General features: G+C 46.0%; 1 protein-coding gene across 4 annotated transcripts in view; it reads right to left on the bottom strand.

Annotated features, from left to right (window-relative positions):
- Positions 1 to 22,204, bottom strand: part of MYO1D (myosin ID) — a 160,756-nt gene that overhangs the window by 40,347 nt on the left and 98,205 nt on the right. For 3 of the 4 annotated variants that reach the window (XM_054801630.1, XM_054801629.1, XM_054801631.1), the window contains one exon: positions 18,446 to 18,600. The exons of the other annotated variant lie outside the window; for it this stretch is intronic. In XM_054801630.1, coding sequence (XP_054657605.1) covers positions 18,446 to 18,600 — 155 coding nt within the window. The remainder of the gene's footprint in view (positions 1 to 18,445; positions 18,601 to 22,204) is intronic. 4 annotated transcript variants of the gene reach the window in all.

The following is a 22,204-nucleotide window of genomic DNA, read 5'->3' as shown; positions in this document are numbered from 1 at the left end:
ATCCCCAACATCTACTATGTGCAAATGAGTACAACGCGGAGTTAAGCTGGGCACTTAAGCCCTACTTTAGTCACACTGAGGCATCAGGACTGGACTAGTCTAAGCTTTCTTTGAAGCACACTCCCCTCCAAGTTGTTTTTGCTGCCCTGTTCTGAGCTCATCCTCGTGTCTCCTGTTCCTTTGTCTTGTCATTCATGGTTTCTCCTGGCCCGTTTGCAAGATACAGCACCAGTGGAACTGTAGGAGAGGCACAAGAGGACTATTAACATTCAAAAGTCTTCATGTAAATCCTTATTATAAAGCAAATTAATTCCAGTCTGAGCCAAACTCAACCCAGACCAGCAGCTGGGCAAACACGTGTGTCTCCAAACTGCAGCGTACAACTAAAGCAAAGAGAAGGAGCTGATGAACGCTTTGGGAAATGGCATCCCTATCCCACTTGCCCCAAAGCAGTATCAGTTAAAACCAGTGGAGACATCTTCTGCTCAGGTTTGAAGATGGACGGTGGAATGAAGGTCCTAAACACGGACGTCTAGTGCCATCTGAGAGACCCTGGGGTACATCTCCCCGCCTCGAGCTGCCGCTGCAGAAAGGCACAAGTCTCCTTCAGGTCCTGCGTCCCACCTACCAGCCCTCTGCAGATTCCGGACACACCACGAGGCATTTAAAGACGGCACCGAACACCTCTGCTTCGGCAAATTAATTCCATTCCTGTCTAATAGCACAGCCTGCTTCAAAACCCCGCTTCACGCTTGAGTTGAGACGCGACAGCACGTGCCTACGGCGGGGACGCACCTTACGCCGGCTAACTCATCCTCTCCTGTGTCACCCTCAAACGACACAGCAAGGCAAAACAGACCATGCGCTGGCTGTTGAGGTGACAAACGTATGATTAAGTGTTTTACTCACCCGTTTTACCCTCTTCAAAAGCTGCCAGGAGGAAGCGTCACTGCTTGGATGTGGATGCGAACACCAAGCCCCCCCCAGCGCCTGCGTGTCTGTCTCACAGGCAGCTGATAAGTTTGGGGCCGCCCAGGGTCAACTGGGTTCGGGCACCAAAATATCTTTTCTTTCCCCTTTTCTACATTAAAATAAAAAAAGGATCCATTCACAGACACTGCCGTGTCCTGCACGCAGCTGGAGGGCACCCCAAAAGCATCTTTTATGCTTCCATTAAAACAAGACGCTCTACGAGCGGAGGAACGACTACAGCCTGCTTTTCTAAAAAAACCTAACACCCCAACAAAACATGCCCCGCGCTCTTACGCCACTGCCTCATCCCTCAGCACCCTTCCCTCACAGCCAGCCCTGCATTTCCGTGCCGTGATACTTCTTTTTCTTGGCGGGCTGACGAAGCAGCGAGGCTGTGGCTCCCCGCTGGGCAGGAGGAGGGCTGAATTTCCCTGCCTTTGGCTGAGCAGAGATTTCAGAGCTCGTCTCTTTAATCAAAATGAGCGATTTTCACAAAACTTAAGAGAGAATGATCTTTGCTACCTCTCTCCCTCACTGTCAAATCTGAGGATACGGCAGCCACATAAACCCACGTTTCCCTGGGAAACCAAGCTAAAAATAGTCAGGCTGCTGGCTGGGAGGGCTGGTCTGGAGTTTCTGAAATCGCAGTTAGGACGAGCTAGCGCTGGGGGTTAAGTATCTGCATTACCGACCCTGAACGCTGAAGATCCCAGCGTAAAACGTTGCTGTGCCCAGTCACCAGGAGAGCTCAGCCCTTCTGCCAGCCGCCTCTCTGCAACCCCAAAGCGGCCGGAGGGCTCGGACCTGCAAACCCGAGCTGGGGGACGTAGCCTGGTTTAAAACCATCATTGGCCTGGGCTCAGCTCCCAGGTCATCTGCGGCACGGAGGGGACGGCTGGTACCAACCCGGGCAGGAGCTGGCGCAGCTCAGCGGTGAGGGAGCCGCCACGGGGGTGGGGTATCCATGCCCGAGGTGCGGAGGTGGCGTCAGCCGAGGTCCCGCTGCATCCACAGCTCGGCCGTCGCAACTCTCCCTCTCCTCCGACCAGCACGTCCACACCGAGATGAGCAAAGGAACGAACGCGTGCTCCAGGGCATCGGGGCATCGGGGGCAGGGGAGTACGGCCCGGGGCTTTATTTTATTGCTTTTGGCTGTTGTCACCTGTACATCAATGAAACATCTTATACGGTCACAACCATCTACGCAAACACAAATATAACTTATTTCTGCGAGGAGGAAGAGTCCCCCAGCTGCAAACCCGTGATTTCCGGAAGGGAGCTCGCTGGGTGAGCAGTCCCAGCACGGCTCGGCGTAAGGATGGAGCCGTCTCTCTAAATCTTCCCTTAGCCTGCCCCGCGAGACCGCCTAGCACATACCCAGACGGGGTGATGGAGAAGGAAGAACGCTTTCCCCTTCTCCAATATCAGCTCATCTTCTGAGTTCACACAAGGAAAAGCAAGAAGGGGGGGAAAAAAATCAAAAAAATCCATTGTGCATTTAATTCAGAATCTAATTACTTCGTATAAACTAGTTAGCTGGCTTCCACCTAAGATTTAACATGTAATAGCCTATGAATCACATCTCTGTTACAGGATATATTGTGCCATTTATATGTAAAAATCCTTTATGCAAGGCACCCTGTGGACTTGGGATATTAATTTATACCACAGGCTCTGGAAGATTAAATGAAATTAAAGAAGATAAAGAGATAAGACACCACTGCTGATCAATGCTTCTTAACGAGGAACGTGCTCTACGTGCTTTTGAAGGTGAAATCAGCCATCAGAGTCTCTGCAGCCGGAAGGCCAGTTGGGATGTATGAAGACGGTATACATTACAACCCCACAGGTTGTACCAAGGACTCTCCGGTCAACACCACCGGAACTGTTTCCTTCTGTCTGCTTGCTCCATCTGCTTTTAAATACCCCGTTTAATCTGCCCAGCTTAACTCCTGTGCACACAGACCCGGGCAGACAATATTCCTCACTGTAATCTTGATTTTCTTCCTTCCAGCGAGCCACGTTTCGTGGCAAGAACTTTTCTGGCAGCTCTTCCAAGTCAAGCCCTATTTATTTCCTGTTGATTTGCGAGCGCCACAGGGAAGAGGGATGAGGACTATCACGCCATGCTCTTCAGGCACCCCAATTTCCCTAACGAGGCAGCGACACCCACTCCAAAGGCTTCCAACTCACTTTATAAAGAGCAGTCATCACGCGTTTAGTTATTCCGCCCAAAGGACAGGGCACGAGAGCCACGGGCAACGGCTGACTAAGGAGTGGCACCGGGAGATGAGGTTCCTCCTCCTGAATCAGCAGCCTGCAACTCCAACAGCACAAAACTGTTTTCATGTTTATGCGCCATCCCGAGCAGCTCCTCCTCACTACTTAAAAGAGAACAACACATTACTTACAGTCTAATTTTAAGCTAGTGCCCCGGAGCCAGAAACTGAATTAATTTCCATAGATACTGAATGGTTTTATCAGTAAAGAGCTAATTACTTCTTCTCCCCCCTCCATCGCCATTATTGCTGTCACCTCCTGTAGGGACGACGCAGAAGCAACGTCCTACCCTAGGAACAGCAGTAACCCAGAACTGCCTGGGAAAAGGTGGTAAAGGCTCCCGTAGCATCTCAAACATGCCAGACAGCACATGAAAATAACCCCTGATCTAAAAGCGTTTGGTGAGAAAACAAGAATTATCTGGACTGCAAGAAGCTGGATTTGTTACACACGCCTAAAGGCACCAGGGTTTAGGTCCAATAATGCAAAGTTATTAGGTGCCAAGAAATGCAGAAGCCACCCAGTGGTAAATTTTTTCCTGTTGTGCTTTTATACATCTGCTTAGAAATTCGATTCGAGATAAGGGAATTTAGACCGGTATGAGAACACGGCTTTATGCGACCGAAGTGATAAAACCAGAAGGACTCTTGAGTCACTAGAAATGCACAACTGCGGGTGGGATCCCTCGTGCATGTGTTTCAGCGGGTGTCTACACCATCCCGTTGGTATTCTTTGTAAAGCTAGGATCCATTTATCCATACCACGTACGCGTTCAATCACGAGTATCCAAAACAGTCAGTTTAATCACGGTATGCGCACAGACACGCGCGTGTGCCGGTCTAACGGCACAGATCCGGTGCATGGGTGAGCAAGTAGGAACATCCAAGCCTTTCTCTAAATGAATTTGTAAAGAAAAAAAAAATAACAAACCCTAGGAAAAAGAAAGCTTGAGAGGTGCAGTATATGCACAGCACTGATGACTTTCTACCCGGGACCGCAAACTTGTTTACAATAACCCTGTAAAAATATACCAGAGTGGGTATAAACAATCACCTCTGTTGGATCGCTTCCACCAGGAAAAAAAAAAAAATTATGCTCAACACAGGCCTTTGACAACACAGCTCAGACTCTCCAGGATAGAGCTAGAAGCCTAATTTTCCTTAAAAAAAAAATTAAAAAAAAAAAATCAAAAGATTAAGGCATCCTGTGATTTAATGGCATCTCTTCAAACAGCCCTGCCTGCAATCAGAACACAAAGGCTTCTGAGCAGGGAGACCAGAAATGGGAATAAAATAACACAAGTGGAGGGGGAGGAAAAAAAGAGTCTAAATGATGCAATAAAAAAATTAAACATGTCTTTTCAGAAACCACCGTTAAACAAACGAGGGGCCACAGTTTGCATTCATTATCATTCCGCTAGCAATTCCTCGGAGACCGCAAGCCAGCCAGCATTTTAGCACACACGCTACAAGAGGATGAGGAAAGAGGATTTTAAGTAGGTCACCAGTAAACATGACCGCGATGGATCTTTTTGTGGTTGGTAGTTTTGTTTGTCTGTCACTGGAGTCCTTCTCCGAGAGAAATGCTGGCGAAGGAAAGAATTCCTGCAGCAGCAGCAAGGTGGGCAGCGCGTCCAGAGGAAAATGCACGTTACCTTTCCGAAAGCAGCCTCGGACCTCTGGCACGGGCAAGTCTGCTGAGATGGAGCCACGCGCACGTCACCGTCGCCACTGGCCAAGCAGAGCTGCTACCCCGCCTCCAGTACGGAACTGGGTATTTGGAGGGAGCTGCTGCTAAGGTGTATGGGGAAACGCAGGTTGTGATTTTATGCCAAGAGGATTTAATGGAATCAGAGCATTATCCTCTTTCTTATTTCTTTTCCCACCTCTCAGGTCTCTCGTGCTGAGGAAATCAACCTCAAAGTGCTCTTCCCTGCCCCGGGAGCTTCTTCTGCAGTGGAGAAAAAAAAAAAAAAAGAAAAAAAGAATTGGGAAGAAACGCAAACTGTCCCTTTGTTCCAGGAGCTCTGGGGAGCACTGTGTGTCTGCATCAAGGTGGGACAGGGGACAGACAGGAAAAGGAGAGAGAGGATGGCCACGCAGCGGGTGCCTCCTCTCGGGTGCTGCTCTCTGCCACCGTGCCGGGAAGCCAAGGCGAGCAGGGCGGGCGGTGGGACGTGCCGAGGCCAGAAGAGCTTCACCATGTGGATAAAACCCCGAAACACCCCAGAAGAAGGACAACCGCCCAACCAGCAAAGCCACATCAGCTGCTGTTCCCTGCCCCTTGGCCGCAGAGCGGTCTGCGGCGCTCCCACGCTGGATCCACGATGCTGCCGCGTTCGGCACAGGATCCCACGGGCTCCAAGGCAAGACCACCGCCGCAAGCTGCTCAGGTCCCACGTTTGTGTGGCTCCTCCTCCTCCGGCACATGAATAGTGCGCTCTGCCAGCCTGCGCGGGTTGAACGGCATCATCGTGGTTCATCTGGAGAGGGAGCTTCAAGAGGGGAGAAAGGGGAAAATAAAGGGAAAAAAAGATATTCCCAAGTATTCCCCAAAAATTGGATTGTGGGTGCATGAGCAGGAAGAAGGGACCGGCTTGGGTTCGCTGGCAGGCGCGCAGGAGTAATGCCATGGTAATGCGATTGCAATGCTTTTTCAAACCCAAGTTCATATCCTGTTCAGTTCTGCCTTTTAAAAAACTAACTAGCACGTTGTTTCTGATCCTCAGCTGCTGAGCAGCCTGGGAGCGGGCAGCGCTGGTTTTCTCGAGGTCCTCGGGGATATGAGCAGAGGTGGAAATTTTAGAAAATGATGCTCTATGGAGGGGGCTAGAAAGTTTCAGCATTTCAGGAGTTTTCTGTTCCTGGAGGAATATCAGGCCGCTCCCCGTGCTCGGCGTGGACTTGGAGCTCCTTCTACCGCAACTTTCCCCAGGAGTGAAAATACCAAAAGCCAATGAAAACAGACAAGCTCACGCACCTTCGAGGCAGAGCACAATATCGGATGTGATCTGCAGGTGGAAGCAGCAGGTGCTATTTGGGCTTCTCCCAATTCGGTTTTGAATCACATGGATTGCATTTACCCCTCAGCGCGGCAGCTAAATTAAATCCTCGAAGGAAACTAGCTGTAATGAAAGAGCATAAACTACCCCCTCATCATCTGTTCCGCTTCTCCCCTTGCCTACGTGGGTAACAAACCCATCACGTGAAGCGCCTTTTGCCAATTATTTATCAAACCAGTGAGCGTCGCTTGAAGAAAATGGTTCATTGTTTTTCTCTCGGCGATAGCTGTCGGCCGAACACCGCGGAGAAGCCGAAGGCAGCTGTAATTGCAGGCACTCCCACGTGAACTCCCAAGATAAAACCAGGTTGCTCTAGCGTGCCCAAAGGAGCTGCCTCGGAGCTGCGGGAGAGCCGGCTACGGAGTGATTAGGCTCGAGCTGGGTGGCGAGATAAAGTGCCAGAGCCACCGACTGAAGCATTAAATAAAAGGATTGTCATGGAAGATCCCCCTTGCAACAGTTCAAATGCCATCGTTCAGGTTTGAGCTCTTTTAGTCCCTCCAAAGCTAAGCAGATAGCTGCCGTGTCTCCCCACACACGCATCTCCCGAGTACTTGATGTTCTACCTCAAACCCCCTGGGTTTCAAGGCAAACCAGCACGTCACTTTGATCATTTCCAGGCTTTACAGCTCTAAAGATGACCTGCCCCATTAGCCTGGTACCAGCAGCACTTTTTGAGGCCAGATTCTTTAAGGTGACATTTTTCTAATGTGAAATTATTTTTTTTAAAGCGTCTCGAAGCGGTACCACAGCTCATAGCGCAGCGTGGCGCAGAAATCGGGAACAACAGAGTTTGTATCAGCGTTATCCTTTGGAGTCTGCGATACCCGAGGGCGTGATCCAGCCATCGTGTCTGGGGAAGAGAAACATCTGAACTGCAGCTGGCTCCACTGACCAGAGATTTATCCCGGACACACAAACTCCTCGAGATGCTGCATACTCCAAAGATGCAAATCAAACCGTTTGCGTTTATCCGCAGCACACGCAGGACTCTACTGGAAGAGAGATGGAGATGATGGAGAGCAGTAGAAAGCCGTGGTAATGCCCACAGCTGAAGGAGAAACCCTTTAAGCAGTCCTAAATCTCACACAGCTCCCTGTAGGGTATCAAAAACAGCATCTGAAAAAAGGATGAAATTCTGCTTTCTAAGAGAGAAAACTGGAAGGGGCTTTGCTGGTCTGGAGGCTCCAGCGCAAGTGCTGGGTAAGAAATGGAAATTGGGGAATCCACACCCAGCATTCCTCTCTTTTGGGTTTTTTTTTCCTCACTTAATTTAGCATTAAAACATCCTATTTGGATAATAAATTATTATACGTAATGACCGGGCTACGGACAGGAAAAAACAGTTTCAGCCCATATGAACAAAGCAGATTTTACAGGGGAATTTGCCTCGGATCATTCTCAACGCTTCTGTATTGAAAAAGGGGAAAAAAAAGGCAACGTTTAAGCAATAGCAAATCAAAACTGATGCAGGGATCTGAAGGACTGAAATGAAGGCAACACATTAAAACTAACCACAAAAATGATCATAACTACACTTAATGCAAATCTTTTTCATATTACATAAAAAAAAAAACCCCAAACCCCAACACAACTTAGTTAGGAATTTTGGCACACTAAAGGGGAAAGAGGAGAGCCACGAACAAAACACGCGAGCACTTATTTCACTCAGATATTCGGGTAAGAAACGCAGCTGGCAAAGGAGAATTTATAAGGAGAGCAATACACCAGGCTCAGTCTATTAAGTAGATATACTTCAATTTTATACTGTGAACTTGATTCCGCAGACTGGCGTTTCTTTTTCAGGCTGTTTTTTGGCAGGAGCTTTAAAACTTGAGCTCAGACATCAAGTTCTGGATCTGTTGTAACAGGATAAAATAAAAGCTATAAAGTCTGTCAAGAAATAAAAGCGTTTTTTGGTGGGTGGGGTTTTTTTTTCCAAAGTCAGGTTAAGTACGGCCGCATTTAAATACGCATTTATTTGACCTTGACTTCAGAAGGAATTGTTGTGAGCCAGTATTTTTACCACATATTTAGTCTCTATTTAAAAACTAAGTCCCTTAGACATTTCCAAGAATGTCAAGCACCAAGCGAGGGGTCTTTACCGCATCCAGATTTTATCAGATAGATGCTCTGCACTTTCCAGAACGAACCCAACCCTCTAAGCATAAAAATTTAGTTATGCGCCAAAGTCACTAATTACTTTTGAAAGAGCATCGAGTGCCTTTTTGAGAACAATTCAAATATTGAGTTCATGAGATGAAATGAACTGGGCAAGAGATCAATGGAAGGAAAACAAGCATAAAAGACAAATTTTTGCCTCTGCTGAAGATGCTGTAAAGTAGAAAACCAGAAGGAAAGTTTTGTGAATGTGTACTGCCACCACACTTTCTTTTACGTCAGAATGTAAAAAGTAGCAGCAGTATTTCTGATGAGGCTTATCGAGCACCCTAAGTCTTCAAGAGAAAAATTCATAAGGCAAAGCTGTTCCGAAGCTCAGATCCGGATCTGCTCCGCAGAGCTGGCGAACAGGCAGCCACTAAGCACCTTTAATCAGAAATAACGAGACTCCGGGTAGGAAAACCACCCCGTGAGTGACTCGCTATAAACAAATGGGGAACGCATCAAGTTATGCTGATATTTAAGCATCACCTCTGAGAGATTTTTAATCTCTGAAGGTTTGTAACCAGTAGCTCCTGGGCGCTGACAACCCCGGCCAGCGCCGTCGGCAGCAGCTCCCACGTTCCAGGGGAGGAAACAGGTTTCACATTTTGGCCGAGATCTGACAGTTGGTGGAAGAGCAGGCACTAAACACACCAGAATTCAAACAAGTTTGAAGTTATGTGTTGACACCAAAAATATATCTGCACCCGTTTTGAGTCCAAATCTGCATTTTTTTTTTTAAAAAAAAAAGTTAAGTAAAATATGCTGGTATAGTTACAGCAGGCCACAGACTACGAGGGGAGCATAAAAGATTACTTCTCTCTAGTAGCTTGTTTTCAAACCTAACATCCCTTTGCTTAAGCACATGAGGCAGATGGCATGAATTACAGCCCCCTTCCCAAATAAAACGACGACAACAAAAAAAAAAAATATATAAAAGTTTTATATGCCTGAGATTTGCGAAGCAGGGAGGTTCCCAGCGCACAGAGCGGCGGATGCCAGGACAGCTGCTCGGGGCAGATGGGTCCTTTGACAGCTTGATAATACTGACTTGCTGGTGAAACTAAGCCCTGGTAAGGCCAGCCAACGTGGGGCCATCTGTTTGCTGGAGAGGAAAGGCTCTTGGAACAGCAGGTAGCCAATGCTTTGGTTTGAAAATTAAACCACCAGCAAGATCGTCAGTATTTACAACCTTGACTCGTGCAACCACATACGTACAGCTGGCAGCGTAACTCTGCCACGTCGGATCGCTCCTGCAGCGCCGCGCTCGGGTTTCAAGACGCGGCTTGGGATGGTTTTTGTGCGAGCGCTACGGTTTGCGGCACCGAAGGCTCTTTAGAAGAGGCTTTCTGCTTACGTCAGTTTGTTAACGGCCGGCAAGGTGATGGATCGGGTCAAACTTTCACGGGTTTGAATGAACGCCAGGAGCTGTAGTTCAAGACTGAAAATAACAACACAGTCAGAAAGGTGTGATAAGGCAAACACTGAATATAGCCCACAAGAAACATTTTTGTAAGATGAAATGTTCCCATTCACCTATTCCCAAATTAACACCTTCTCTGGAGAAAATCCACAGCACGCAGCAATAAAAGGGAAGCTCGATTGGGAAGGCTGGCGCAGCAGCTGGGGAACGCAGGAACTCCGTATCGCTGCCCCACAATGACTACTCAGGTGCGATTTCTTTAATTGTTTTTACATTCTGATCATAAATTTCTCAAGGACAGGCGGGAGCTGGACAGAGCCTCATAAAAGGGCACGGAAAATGTTAAGTGGTCTAAGATATTAAAATGTTCATATTGATGGTTTCTGTAACACCTGGCGAGGAAGAGGAGGAGGATGAGTTTGAATATTCTAGGACACTGCAAAACATGTATCACAGCTTCTGACAGTCTAAATGCTATTTTTTTTTTCCCCTGGACCACAAATAATCCTTCCAGTTTCACACTGCTGCTATAGACTCTCCAAGAACAGAAAGGATTCACCTGTTTTAGCCCAGCAGATCCACTACTTGGAAATAGGGAATGAACTGGGCAACTCAAATAACACTCCGCAAAAGGCTAATCAGACAAAGCATCATTTGTTAGTGATAAATCACAGCGGTGGGGGGGGCTGAAGAGGACCTTTGGGTCACCAGACAGCTATTTTCATAGGAATTACAGTTACTGCAGAAACCTGGTTCTAAATTTTCAAAGTAATCAATGATTTTTTTTTTAAGTGCCCTGAATAAGACTTCCTGAATACAAACCAATTTTGGAAAAGATCAAGCAACTAAACCATCGGAAAAGGCATTCTCCTTCACATCAAGCTCCAATAACTTCTCAGTTCTTCCAAGATCTCCGTCCCAGGAGGATGATGAGCATCTGCACGGAGCTTTAGCATCTAGGTGCTGCTTACAGAACGGAAAGCATCAAAGTTACGCAGAGATGCTGGTATAAAATAACTTGAACAGGTTTCAGCCCCAGCAGGGTCCTCTTTCCAGGGGATTTTAGACAGAATTCATGCTGACAATGGGAGCAGGACATGGGCAGGCTAGCGAAGGAAAAGCTGACTGATAAACCTCTTTGTACTCAAAGGAAAGCCATAAAATATAATAAATTGCTACTATTCACGTTATAGGACAAAAGAATTGACTTTTAGATGTAGAGGGCAAGCACTCAAATGAAGGATTCACAATTTTGCTGCAAAAATTAAACTCAGGCTCTTGAAAGCCCAAGCCCCTCTCTCGAGCTCGTTTTGTTCTCAAAATAACAAATCCAGGATTGCAGGAGACAAAGTTATTTCTGCCATTTCAGGAACATATTGACAGGTATAACAAAAATCTACTTTTCCACTGGAATGGGAGATGAAGGCTTGCCCGGTCAGGGAGTTCAGGACCCATTGCAGAGACAGGGAACGGACTCTGCTGCAGCAGCAGCGTCGGGAAGATGAATTTTAAGAAAGGAAACGATCCTCTTCCGAGTTCCTTAATGAGTTCCCTTCTAGCAGGACAAGTGTTTGGAAAAAACGCGGTAGCATCAACGGCTGAAGAAATGTTTTCCAAAGTATAAATAATTAAGAAAGAGAGTGCGCTTCGTCGGTGTGCTCTAATTGCGCCTCTTCATGCCCTGGAGTCACCGAAAGCAACAAATCTTTAATCTATGCAAGGTATTTTCCAAAGGGAAACTGTCATTTCTTAACCCAAGTTACGACTGTGGGGTTGACAAACCGACACAGGAATTACAAGAGATGATTATAAAGATCATAAATTAGCCAAAGGCAAGTCTTATCTAAGTCTTAGAATTTTTTTTTTTTAAGTCATGAAGACAAGGTAAGAGAATTAAGCCATTTTTCCCCAGTTTATATCTTTTTTTATTGATTTTTTTAAAGGAAACTAGTTTTCCTTTTGCCACTACCCTTCCGCAAGTTCGAGTACCTGGTGCTTAGAAGCTGCCAGCTAACTGCGGGCTAAGGCTCCCCTCAAAACACAGCAGAATTTTACAAAAAATTTATCATGAATAGAAATCCTGTATAAAAAACAAAGCTCAAGCACTGAAAGAAACGTTAGGGAAGAGTCTGCTATGAATAAAGTCTGGTCCTTTGTCAGGATCCAGCCGCCGCTAACAATGGTGTCAGCCACTGGCACGGCTGAATCAGAACTAAACACGGGTTAGCTGGCAGCGGTGACAAAGGACAAATCGTATTAAATAGCAATTTAGCAGCAGTTTGTTTCCAGCCCGCTCTTCCAAAGCGGTGCTCAACTCCTTTTGATCTCGTCTAGCCTACAAGACATCACCAGCATCGATGGAAACTTCCAGTTAAAGAGTACTCGTCACCGGCCCGGCTGCCGGCGCTGCTGACACCCGTTGTCAGTTAATGGATAATTTTCATAGCGTTCACAAAGCTTAAGCGACAGATTAATTTGCTACCAGCGGTTGTAACACCCTGCCTTTGTGCAGAGGCTTTCTGCCTTATGAGACGGTTATTTCCTTGGAGTAAGGTCGGTTTGCGAGTAACACACCACCACATTTGTGTTTTCAAATACCAGTTCGGGCTCCTCTTTCTTTCTTTGTCCTAAAAATTCAAGAGTATGAATCCCCATCGTCTCCTCCAGATTGTCGCCGACTACAGAGAAGGTGCTTCTGGTTTAACTCGCACGTAAATCTATTAGTCTCAGCAGTTAATCAAGGTTTCTACAAGAGAAAGGTAAAGAGCTTTAAAAGAAAGGAACAGTCTTAAACTGATTAAAATCAGCGCAGTTTTGATATGAAAGAGCATCCTTATGACAAATTGAAGTGGTTTTAACCTCTTGTACGACACCTGGACCTCAGCTAGAAGGTCTGTTTCTTCATAACAAATAAAAAAAATATTGAATCAATTTTAATCAAACTGGGTTCTCCTACTTAATGGTTTGTGCTCCAGACCATGCTCATAATTGAGCTGAGGATTTTCTCCTAAATAAGAAAAACAAAGTTACGTTGAATCTCCTCTTTTTTTTACCGACAGCATCAAAAACGAGTAAAATGCTGGTCCTCACCCTTGCACAATGGCTTGAAAATGTGAATTTACAGCATGTTTCTTTCCATCTACCTGACAAACGTCTCAGCGTTCCTACTGTTAACAAAAACACCCAGCAGACAGCACTCGTGGAGCTTAACCTTAAACACTACTATTTAGATAATGGCAAATTTTAAAATCTTTCACTTAAATGTGTTTGCAGGAAGCTTTGTTTGCCACAGCACGAACTGCTGCAAAGAGGAAAAAAAAAAAAAAACCCAACCAAAAAACCACAACCCAGAAAAAACATTTATGAGTTCTTCTGTTTGTAGCAAATATATTTAATCTCCCCAAATTGCCTGCAATTCTGCTTAGGTTTTATTCTGACACTCGATTTATGTAGTTCAGGGGGATTAGGGGCATACCGCACTCACTCAAAATTCAAGCAATTCTAGTGAAACCAGTATTTATGGCTCAAGCTTGGAATACCAGGAAAGCAGCCCAAAGTGCACTTTTCTTTCCAAAGAAAGGCTCTTTTTTTTTTTTTTCTTTTCTAAAGCAGGGCTCAGACGAGCGGTCTCCCCTAGGCTGAGCATGCTAAAGCTCAGCTTTAGTCTCTTTTATGTCCGTACCAAGGGCGAGTTGCCTCTGCTCCCTCTTCCAGGCTCCCCGGTTGGCTCCGACCCCGAACTCTTCGGACCAGGATCTGTCGGTTGATTGTATTTAGCAGGAAAAAGCTTTAACCCCAGCTATATCCCCCCCGTGCCACCGCCCGCGGGCCAGGGGAGGTGCGGTTCCTAAGGATGCGCTTCCCCAGGCAAATCTTGCTTAACAGGGAAGCCTGGGCAAACTGCGCCTCACACCAAACGTGTGGCTACTTCAGGTCGTTTTGAAAGGCTGATGGCACAAGTTTCCCCCCTCCCAGGTTTTTTTACATATATGTATATATAAGTATATACACACGCTTTCCCCGTTTTACATATATAAGTATATGTATAGAGATGTATTTTCTCCAATTTTTACATATCTGCATATATAAATATATGCATAAACATAATTTTTCTCCATTTTTTTTTTTACATACGTACGTATAAATTACACGTATACACTCACCCTCCTGTATTACACACACGCTACACCTGCACGTGACACTAATAAAAACCTCTCCGCTTCCACAACCAAATAAACTCCTACCCCCTCGGCTACCGTAACGAAATTACAATACTCAAGGCACGTGAAAGGGCAAGCCGAGGAACGTCACCTTCCCAAAGACACCTTCGTGCCAAGCCCAAGAGAATCCTGCGTGGAATAAGAACAAGGTAACGGGCTTTACTGGAGCCTACAGCCCATCGCATCAGTTTGAGATCCGTTTTTATGAATTACTGCTCAGTCAATAGCGTAGCAGTGCCAATGCTGCTGGCTCGAAGGCACGCCGGTTTAAGAATCCAGAACTAAAGAAAATTAATCCAGTGCACACTAATGATTAAAATTGGCTGACGGGTCTCAAAGCGCAATGGAAAATACAAAATTATCCTTAGGCAAGTGATTTTCTGCCGGAGTTCTGCAGGGATTGCTTTTTACTGTTCTTTTTAACTCCCCCTTGCCTTCAGCAATCCTGGAAGAAAACCAGCGACTGCGGTTGCAGACAATGCAGGGATTAGCAGAACAGAAAGCAGCGAAGAGAGCAGGCCACTGATAGGCATTGATCTGAACTGCGTGGGTAAGTCAGACAGAAAATACCGTGTGTGTTTTAACACAGAGGAAAAAAACCAACTGAATTCTTTAAGTCAGGGCATGCCACAGGACGGAGCACAGCGCTGGGAAACAGGACGGGTCCGTCACCTTCGGTGGTGACATCTGAGGTGTCTTTAACATCTGCGGTGTTTAGATCACGACACTTCCATGCTGCGGGGAGGACGGGACACAGGAGGTGACGCACGCAGGGCAAGAGCCACGGGAGCTTGAGAGTAAGAGCAATTAGTGCTTTGGAACCCGGCTACGATCAGGGCTCCTCTGGTGAAGTACAGCTCTGAAGCGCCTCCAGAAAGAGTCCTCAATACGTTGGACTGCGCAGCTGAGACATCTTCTAGAGACTTAAGGACCATGAAGCAATGTGGGTGTAAAAGATGGAAAGGATAAGTCCTTTCCCGGCCGATAATCCTCCTCTTTTTGCCCACCACCACTTCCCCAAGAGCTCCTCAGGTCCCTTCCTCCTCATCACGGGCTCCAACACTTGAAGGAACACCGTGGCCACATCTACAGCTTCTGAGAGCTGTTTCCACTGCACGGTAAGCAAGTGCTTTGGCAAACCAACAATGAGCAACGTGCCACCCTCATGTCACTTCAGAATGCCTTCTCCTCCGGCCAAGCAGCGTAACAAGAGTTCCATGATGCAAACTTCATACGCTCGCTTCTACAAGGGACTGCCCACCACACTGAGCTGCTAGAGGATTTTTCCAGCTATTTCATGCACTCTGCTTTGTCACAGCTCTGCTCACCTGGCAGCCACGAGGGCTCCGAGACAGCCGCAGCCAGAGAACAGCAAGGAAAATACCCAGGCAAACTCAAGTTCACGGACACGTCTACACGCTGTTCTGCAGGCAGGCATGAACTTACTGTGGCCCTTACATCAGCATCTCAGCCGGCTTTCCCATCATTTCTGTTGGGAATTCAGTCACCTAAACAACTGCACTGTTAAACAAATGAATAATCTAGCCAATAAATTAGAAATATGACTCAAACATCCGTTAACTTGACTAGATACAATTCACTGTCTTAAGCAGCAGAGTCGCTACTCCAGAATTTTAGAGCTCATCAAAGCATCATGTTAGCTTTATGCTATACAAATACCGATCTGTGACCACAACCTGAACGTAACAAACTCCTACTAGTAATAATTTTTAAAAGATGTATTTTCAGGTAGATTTTCATGGGCAAAGGGAAAAGATGTGAACTCAGGCAGTACGTTCCCAAATTCGAAGGCTTTATGCCCAAGAACAGAACAGCGTAACTCCTCCAAAAGCAGCTGCCAGGGTACAGCATCTAAAGCCATTACCTCCAAACTTTTTCTAAAAGTGTCTAAACTATTTCTTGCTGAAAATTTCCAAAATTCCCAATGCAAGATGTGCCAGCATTGAAATTCCCAAAGAGTTTGGAAAAAAATAATAAAAACTGAAAGACAGCATCTGAATTAGAAGCTTTGGGTATCCTCAGCACAGATGTCACCACCAGCCTCCTCCTCTTCCCTACACACTGATACAGAGCGGCATACAATTTGCCATGATTTTATTACACAGGTATTTGCCAAGGGCAGCTGTGCAACCTTATCCTTGCTAAAACCTCATAAGAGAGGGTTTAGGACTGGCTTTGAGACGGCTGGAAGTTGCTTTGTACGTTCAGAGAGGGTGTTAAATGTCACCGTGACCCCCTGAAGCCCAGGGAAGCTGCTCCCCACGTCCCAGGGGTAGCAGAGCTCCGAGGTCCCCAGCGACTGAACTTTCGGGCTCAAGATTTTATTGTTGGGTCCACCTTCTCTTCACAGCAACCACCTTCTGACAGGCAGGACAGAGAAAACTTGACACTTGCCATGAGGCACACGGTGACTTTCAGCTAATCCCGTTTAATGAGGAATTCCCAAAGTGCCTCTCAAGCAAGGGGTCAGCTAATCCCATTCGCCGACAGGATTTTTTTAACTCTTTGAAAATGGAAAGTGGCTGAAAACAAGAATCTTTCCTTTGATTTTGATTTACAGATATTGCTTTGACGAGGGAAACCATGACATTTGGATATTTGGAAAATTAAACGTGAGCTGTTCCTGTCCATGACTGTTAAACCAGTTACTTTTATTAGATGTTGGAGAAAAACAGGCTTTTAGACCAGCTCTCCCATTTAACCAGCTGTGCTTAGATATGTCATCTGAAGCAGTGAAAAAATGCTAATATTGTTTTAAGTGAAGATTTAACAGCATATAAATGTATTTAACTGCCATGCTCCTACAGAGAGTGATTAGATAAAAACTAATTCTTATTGAAGACAAAAATGCCTTGTTAAATCAGTACAAGAAATTGAAAATCAATAGCTTATACCCTTTAATAAAGGCACAACATTTTAGACTGATGGCCACGCAACCAGTTTTACTTTCTTGAAACAAAGCACACGTGCCTCCCACTGAGCTACGCCGGCTACGCGACCGAAAGGCTGGGTACTTCGTAGGAACGTCCGAGCAAAAGGAACAGCAAACCAGGACAGTCTGAACCCTGACCGTACAGGATCTGGAGCGTAATCAAGTTTCACAGCTCTTCCCAACATTAGAGGCTCATTAGGGCAACCGAGGAGCACAGCTATCTGAAGATGATGTTACCTGTGTTCAAAACACGCCAGACATGAAAAACTCCAGCTACTTCACAAGATTCCCGAAATGAAGTGTGCCCAGAATCTCCTGAGCCTTCCAGAGTAGCTAGCTTTGAAATTAAACTACATTTAGGTAAATGCAAAACCAGCGAATGTTTTCAGTTGCTTTTCAGCACTGAATTTCTCAAAACGAGTGATGCCGATGCTGAGTATTCATTTCAAATGAGCTTAGCACCTACCTCCAGCAGCACAGACAGCAGCAAACTTTACACTGTCGCAGTGAGAAGTGGCCAAATCGACATGCTTTTCTTGAATTAATGAAAAAAATGACCTAACGTAACCTAAATTCACTCCCGCTCTCCTGCCGCCTGTAGCTCTAGGAATGTACGTCATAAACAAAGCACGATATCGTGAAAAAGCCAACGTGGCACGTGATGGTGATCAACATCAGTCCTCATGAGAATCTGTTCTGGAGGAGCAAGGGACCAACTCTGAAGGTCTGTTTGCTCCACACACCGTTTCTCTACAGAGTTACTTTTACGCGATCGCCTGCGGTGCAGTCACTGCGGCGATGCTTGTCTGGACAGTCCCGAACTCGCTCTGTGGTATAGAGGTGATTATTGCTAGTTCAGCTGTAGCTACAAGAAGCTCAATGCAGATAACCTCTTATGTGTTTCAGCTCACCAATAAAACAGCTTTTGCACGTTGATTTACAAGAGAGAGAATTTTCAGGAAACAGAGATGACATTTTACAGCTCAAGCAATAAATCATCTGCTGATACTGGGGGCAGGGGGAGCAATTTGGGAAAGGAACAGCTATATCTTAATTTTATGTGTTAAGAGTTTGACCGTAAGAAGCATTCAGGAGACGTTGTGACACACTCAAAACGCATCTTCAGTGAGATTTGTCCCCAGACGCCCGTGCTCTCACACACACAGACGGGGAAGGCAGAAGGGGCAAGCAAAGCGTTGTAGCTAAAAAGCACGTCCCAAAACCGCAAGGAAAAAACGTCGCTCTGGTATCCTAGTTAATACAGTGAAATAACAGAGATGAAGCTCAAGACTGGCATCGCAATGACTTCAGGGGAAGTTTCTGATTTGGCACGCTAGACTGAGTTTGCAACAAAATCCAGCCCCAACACTGACCTCTTGAAGTGGCTTGCCAGGACTCCCACCAGCTCGCCGATCCTGCTGTCGTTAGAGGGCTCTTTACCGAAGAGACAGACAATGAGATCCTTGTTGTCTTTCGTGTGGAAGACCACGAGCTGGTCCTTTCCATTGGAGACACTCAACCCTATCAACTGCGAAGAGAAAGCAAGAACAATGTTATAAAGGTTGATAGATCTTGGCTAACTGCCGGGCTAGTTCCTTCCTCTCCAGGCTGCCGGGCTTGCTCTCAACTTCGACCTCTACCAGAGAGCTCTGGGCAACGGCAATAGGCAGGTCCTCCGTACTCCTCCCACAAGCCGAAAAAGTCAAGGTGAAATAACAGGGGTTTGTTGGAAGTCAACGGTCTCAAAGGTACGAGGAAATGTTACCTTCTAGACCGGGTTCACCCTGAGCAACTCTCGCCAGAAGCAGCATGGCCCCGCGTTCCCGCAGTGCCCTTCTGCCCATCCAGCATCACGGGTCGCCCACCAAAGAGGGCACCAGCTCTACTTCTAACAGCGGAAACTTGCTTTCCTCAAAATCTCGCGCTGGATGACACCGCATTGCTCAGTGGCCAAGCCACAAGCCTGCTTTTATTTCGTTTCAATGGAATCCAACAATAATCATGAGTCTGACCAACAACCATCTTCAAACTCACACACGCAGTGCTAGGAACGCAACGGTACACAGATGATGTAAGAATGAAGTTTCCTGAAAGCCTAAACGTCTTGATGAAGAATATAAGTTGAAAACCCCACAAAGCCATGATGATTCCAGTATTCAGGCATGGATGAAGGTCTTGCTGTTCTAACAAAATAAAAAGGTTTGGGCTTTTGGTTTGGGCTTTTGGTTTTTTTGGTTGGGTGTTTTTTTGTTGGGTTTTTTTTTGTGTCTGTTAAGTAACTGCTACTTGGCACATTCAAAGCTTTGTCCTCATCTCACAAAGCGAAAGCAGGAAATTTTTAGGAGTGGCAATCTGGGTACAAAGGCTATTCAGATGACTATTAGAAAAAGCAAAAAATGAATCTGTGCTAGGGAAACAAAATATGAGGATAGCAAAAGAAACATCAAGAGACAAGTACGTTTAACAAATCAGTGCTAAAAAAATAAAATTTAAAAAAAAAAAAAAAGGAAGAGAGAGAAAGGCAAAAGAACGATGAGTATAGAGAGAATAGAGCAGACCTTCCTTGTCCACCAAAGGATTACACGACTCCTTTGAGTCATCCAGAGATCTGCAGAGAGGAGCCACGTTCTCCTGAAAGTGAGAGGCACCAATATGCCATTTTACGAAATGAAAGTCTCATTATTCCCTTCGTAAAAAAAAAAAAAAAAAAAAGCTGCCTGTGTAACCCCACTACCTGTGTTGGAAAGGATCTTAGCACAAATCGAGCTGGAGACTACTCGCTCCTTTTGGAAGTGTGAATCATACTCAGAAACAGTCTGGATCCGTAGGTTCGGTTTAGCAGTCGCACCGTATTATTTCCAAGAAACCCGTTCCAGCTCTGGATGGCTGACACACACCAGACAGCAGCATCGTCCCAGAAAAGCACGCCGCAACCAACGCCCAGCAGTGCGGCGCACGCCTTGTTTTCTGGATAAAACACTAGAGGAGTTTAGAATCCCTTGCATTTCGTTGGCTTATTATCACGGTGCAACAGTTTGTCGGCGCTACTACGCTTGCCGATGTTTTAAATACTCAGCAGAGACCTCCTGCTACTGGTTGCATATACCCAGCACGGGTGGAGTTTATTCTCTGCCATTCGCGTTATTTTGAGGTTATGAAATACTTTAAAAACAAGCTACGCTTCATGCACAGACATTAACAGCTGCCTGGGTTTATAGTGTCCCTTAAAATTAATTTGCATGCTTAAATAACATCCTGTGAGCACAATAGCACCACAGGGAGTGCTGCCATCGAGGTTTTAAATGTGCACCGAGTGTGAAAGATGAACAAGTTGAAATCTCTGGATTTGAAAAGCCTATTTAAACATTAATTATTCAAGAGAACCTTGTCAGAAGTCCAAGAGCCCTTCAAAATTTTCCTATTTCACCCCTCCCCATAAGACTATCTGAACAAATAAATATAACACAAAAGAAATCATTTCAGAGAAGGCGCTTAGCTCGGTATTTACAAACACTGTTATTAGCTCTGCTTGAAGATCAGGAAGAAATTCTCAGCATCCCCAGAACATCCTTTATTGTATTCACCACTGTACTGGGAACGGTAGTTGCAAGATCCTTTCTGCTGCTCAGTCGCCTTTTAATTCCTTTCTGTTATTATCTGTTTATTTTCTCTCCAGGTAAGAACAAAAAGATAATTGTATATTGGTACTTCTGAGGCAACTGCCAGAACGCTTGCACACAGAAAAATCCCCCAAAGTATCATTTCAATCCAGCGAAGCAGTCAGGGTTGAAAGGAAAGTTATTGCTTTGCCATCGTTCGCACAAAATTGCAGATTCCTCACACAGGACAGAAAATAACCGAACACAGAACCTGGGACGCGAGCAGGCACGCGTTAAGGGTTATACTGAAACCATTTACATGTAAACACAGTTAAAGGAGATGGGGAACTGTAGTGCGATTTCTTCAGCTGAAAACAAGTTTATGGTCGTACCAGACATCAGCTGACTGTCTCCGATGAGATTTCCATGGAAACACCATCCCTAAGGATGTTGCCGTGTTGATACGGTGCTTTGGAAATGCTGACAGCGAGCAGCACAGCTAACAGGCAGACAAATTTCAGCCGGGTTCACCGTTACACATCAGAAGGGCAACCCGTCTCCTCCAGCGAACGCGCGTCTTTCTAGCGGGACGTGTTTGATACACCGATATACATCGCGACTGGTGTAATTATTATCCGTTCGCTTCTCAAAAATCTCCGTATCAGTTCAAACAGTTGCTCTTTCCCCGAAAGGGAAGGAATCTCTGTATCACTAATTGCCTATTCTGCCACCTCCCCGTACACTGTAAAAGGGTTACCGCACAAGAAGGGATGGGGCACGCAGAAAAACGAGAGAGAGTGCGTGCAAGGCAGCTCAAGAGGTGAAAGACAATGCATATTCAAATAATGAAGCAACTACGAAAAGGAAAAAGTAACTGCATTATAGCATTAACCCTTTGCCAGAGCTCAATTTAAGAAGTCCTGGCAAAAGAAACACAAACATTGCAGGTACTCTGTAGGAACCGCATGCATTTCCGAATTCTCTCCCTGCGGCGCAGTGAGGGGTCAGCAGTGAACCAGCAGGACCAGCCAGCACACCCTGGCACCGGGACGCAATCCCGGTGTGTACGTGCAGATTTCCTACTGCTCCCCAGGACCACGGCGCAGGAGAAGCAGGTAGGAGGAGAGGCTGTGGCCACCAGAGCAGAAATTTATCACTGCTGCATTTACCAAAGATACTTCCAAAGCATTTCCACTTGGGAATATTATTCTGACACCTGTAGGAGTCAGTGAAGGGTGTTGTAGACCCAGCCCTCCTGGGCCAAGTACTCCAGGGCCGCTTCACAGTTGCTCAGGTCAAGGAAACTGTCCAGTCAAGACGCCTTGCAGTAGGTTGCTAGAGGGAATAACTGCGGATCTATAAATAAAGCTGATTTATATCTATGGAAATTTAAGTACTCTAAGAGCACAGAGCATTACCTGCTTTGCTGCCAGAGGAAATGCAAAGCAGACAGCCGACATACAGCCTGCGCTACAGCACTCTAGGAATGGATGCTCTATGTTAGACATCCGTGTTTTGTGAAAAAAAAAAAAC

This window comes from Grus americana, chromosome 22, assembly GCF_028858705.1.
Source record: "Grus americana isolate bGruAme1 chromosome 22, bGruAme1.mat, whole genome shotgun sequence".
Lineage (NCBI taxonomy): Eukaryota > Metazoa > Chordata > Aves > Gruiformes > Gruidae > Grus > Grus americana.
The sequence above is the reverse complement of the archived record's forward strand: the minus strand, read 5'-3'. Positions and strand labels throughout refer to the sequence as shown.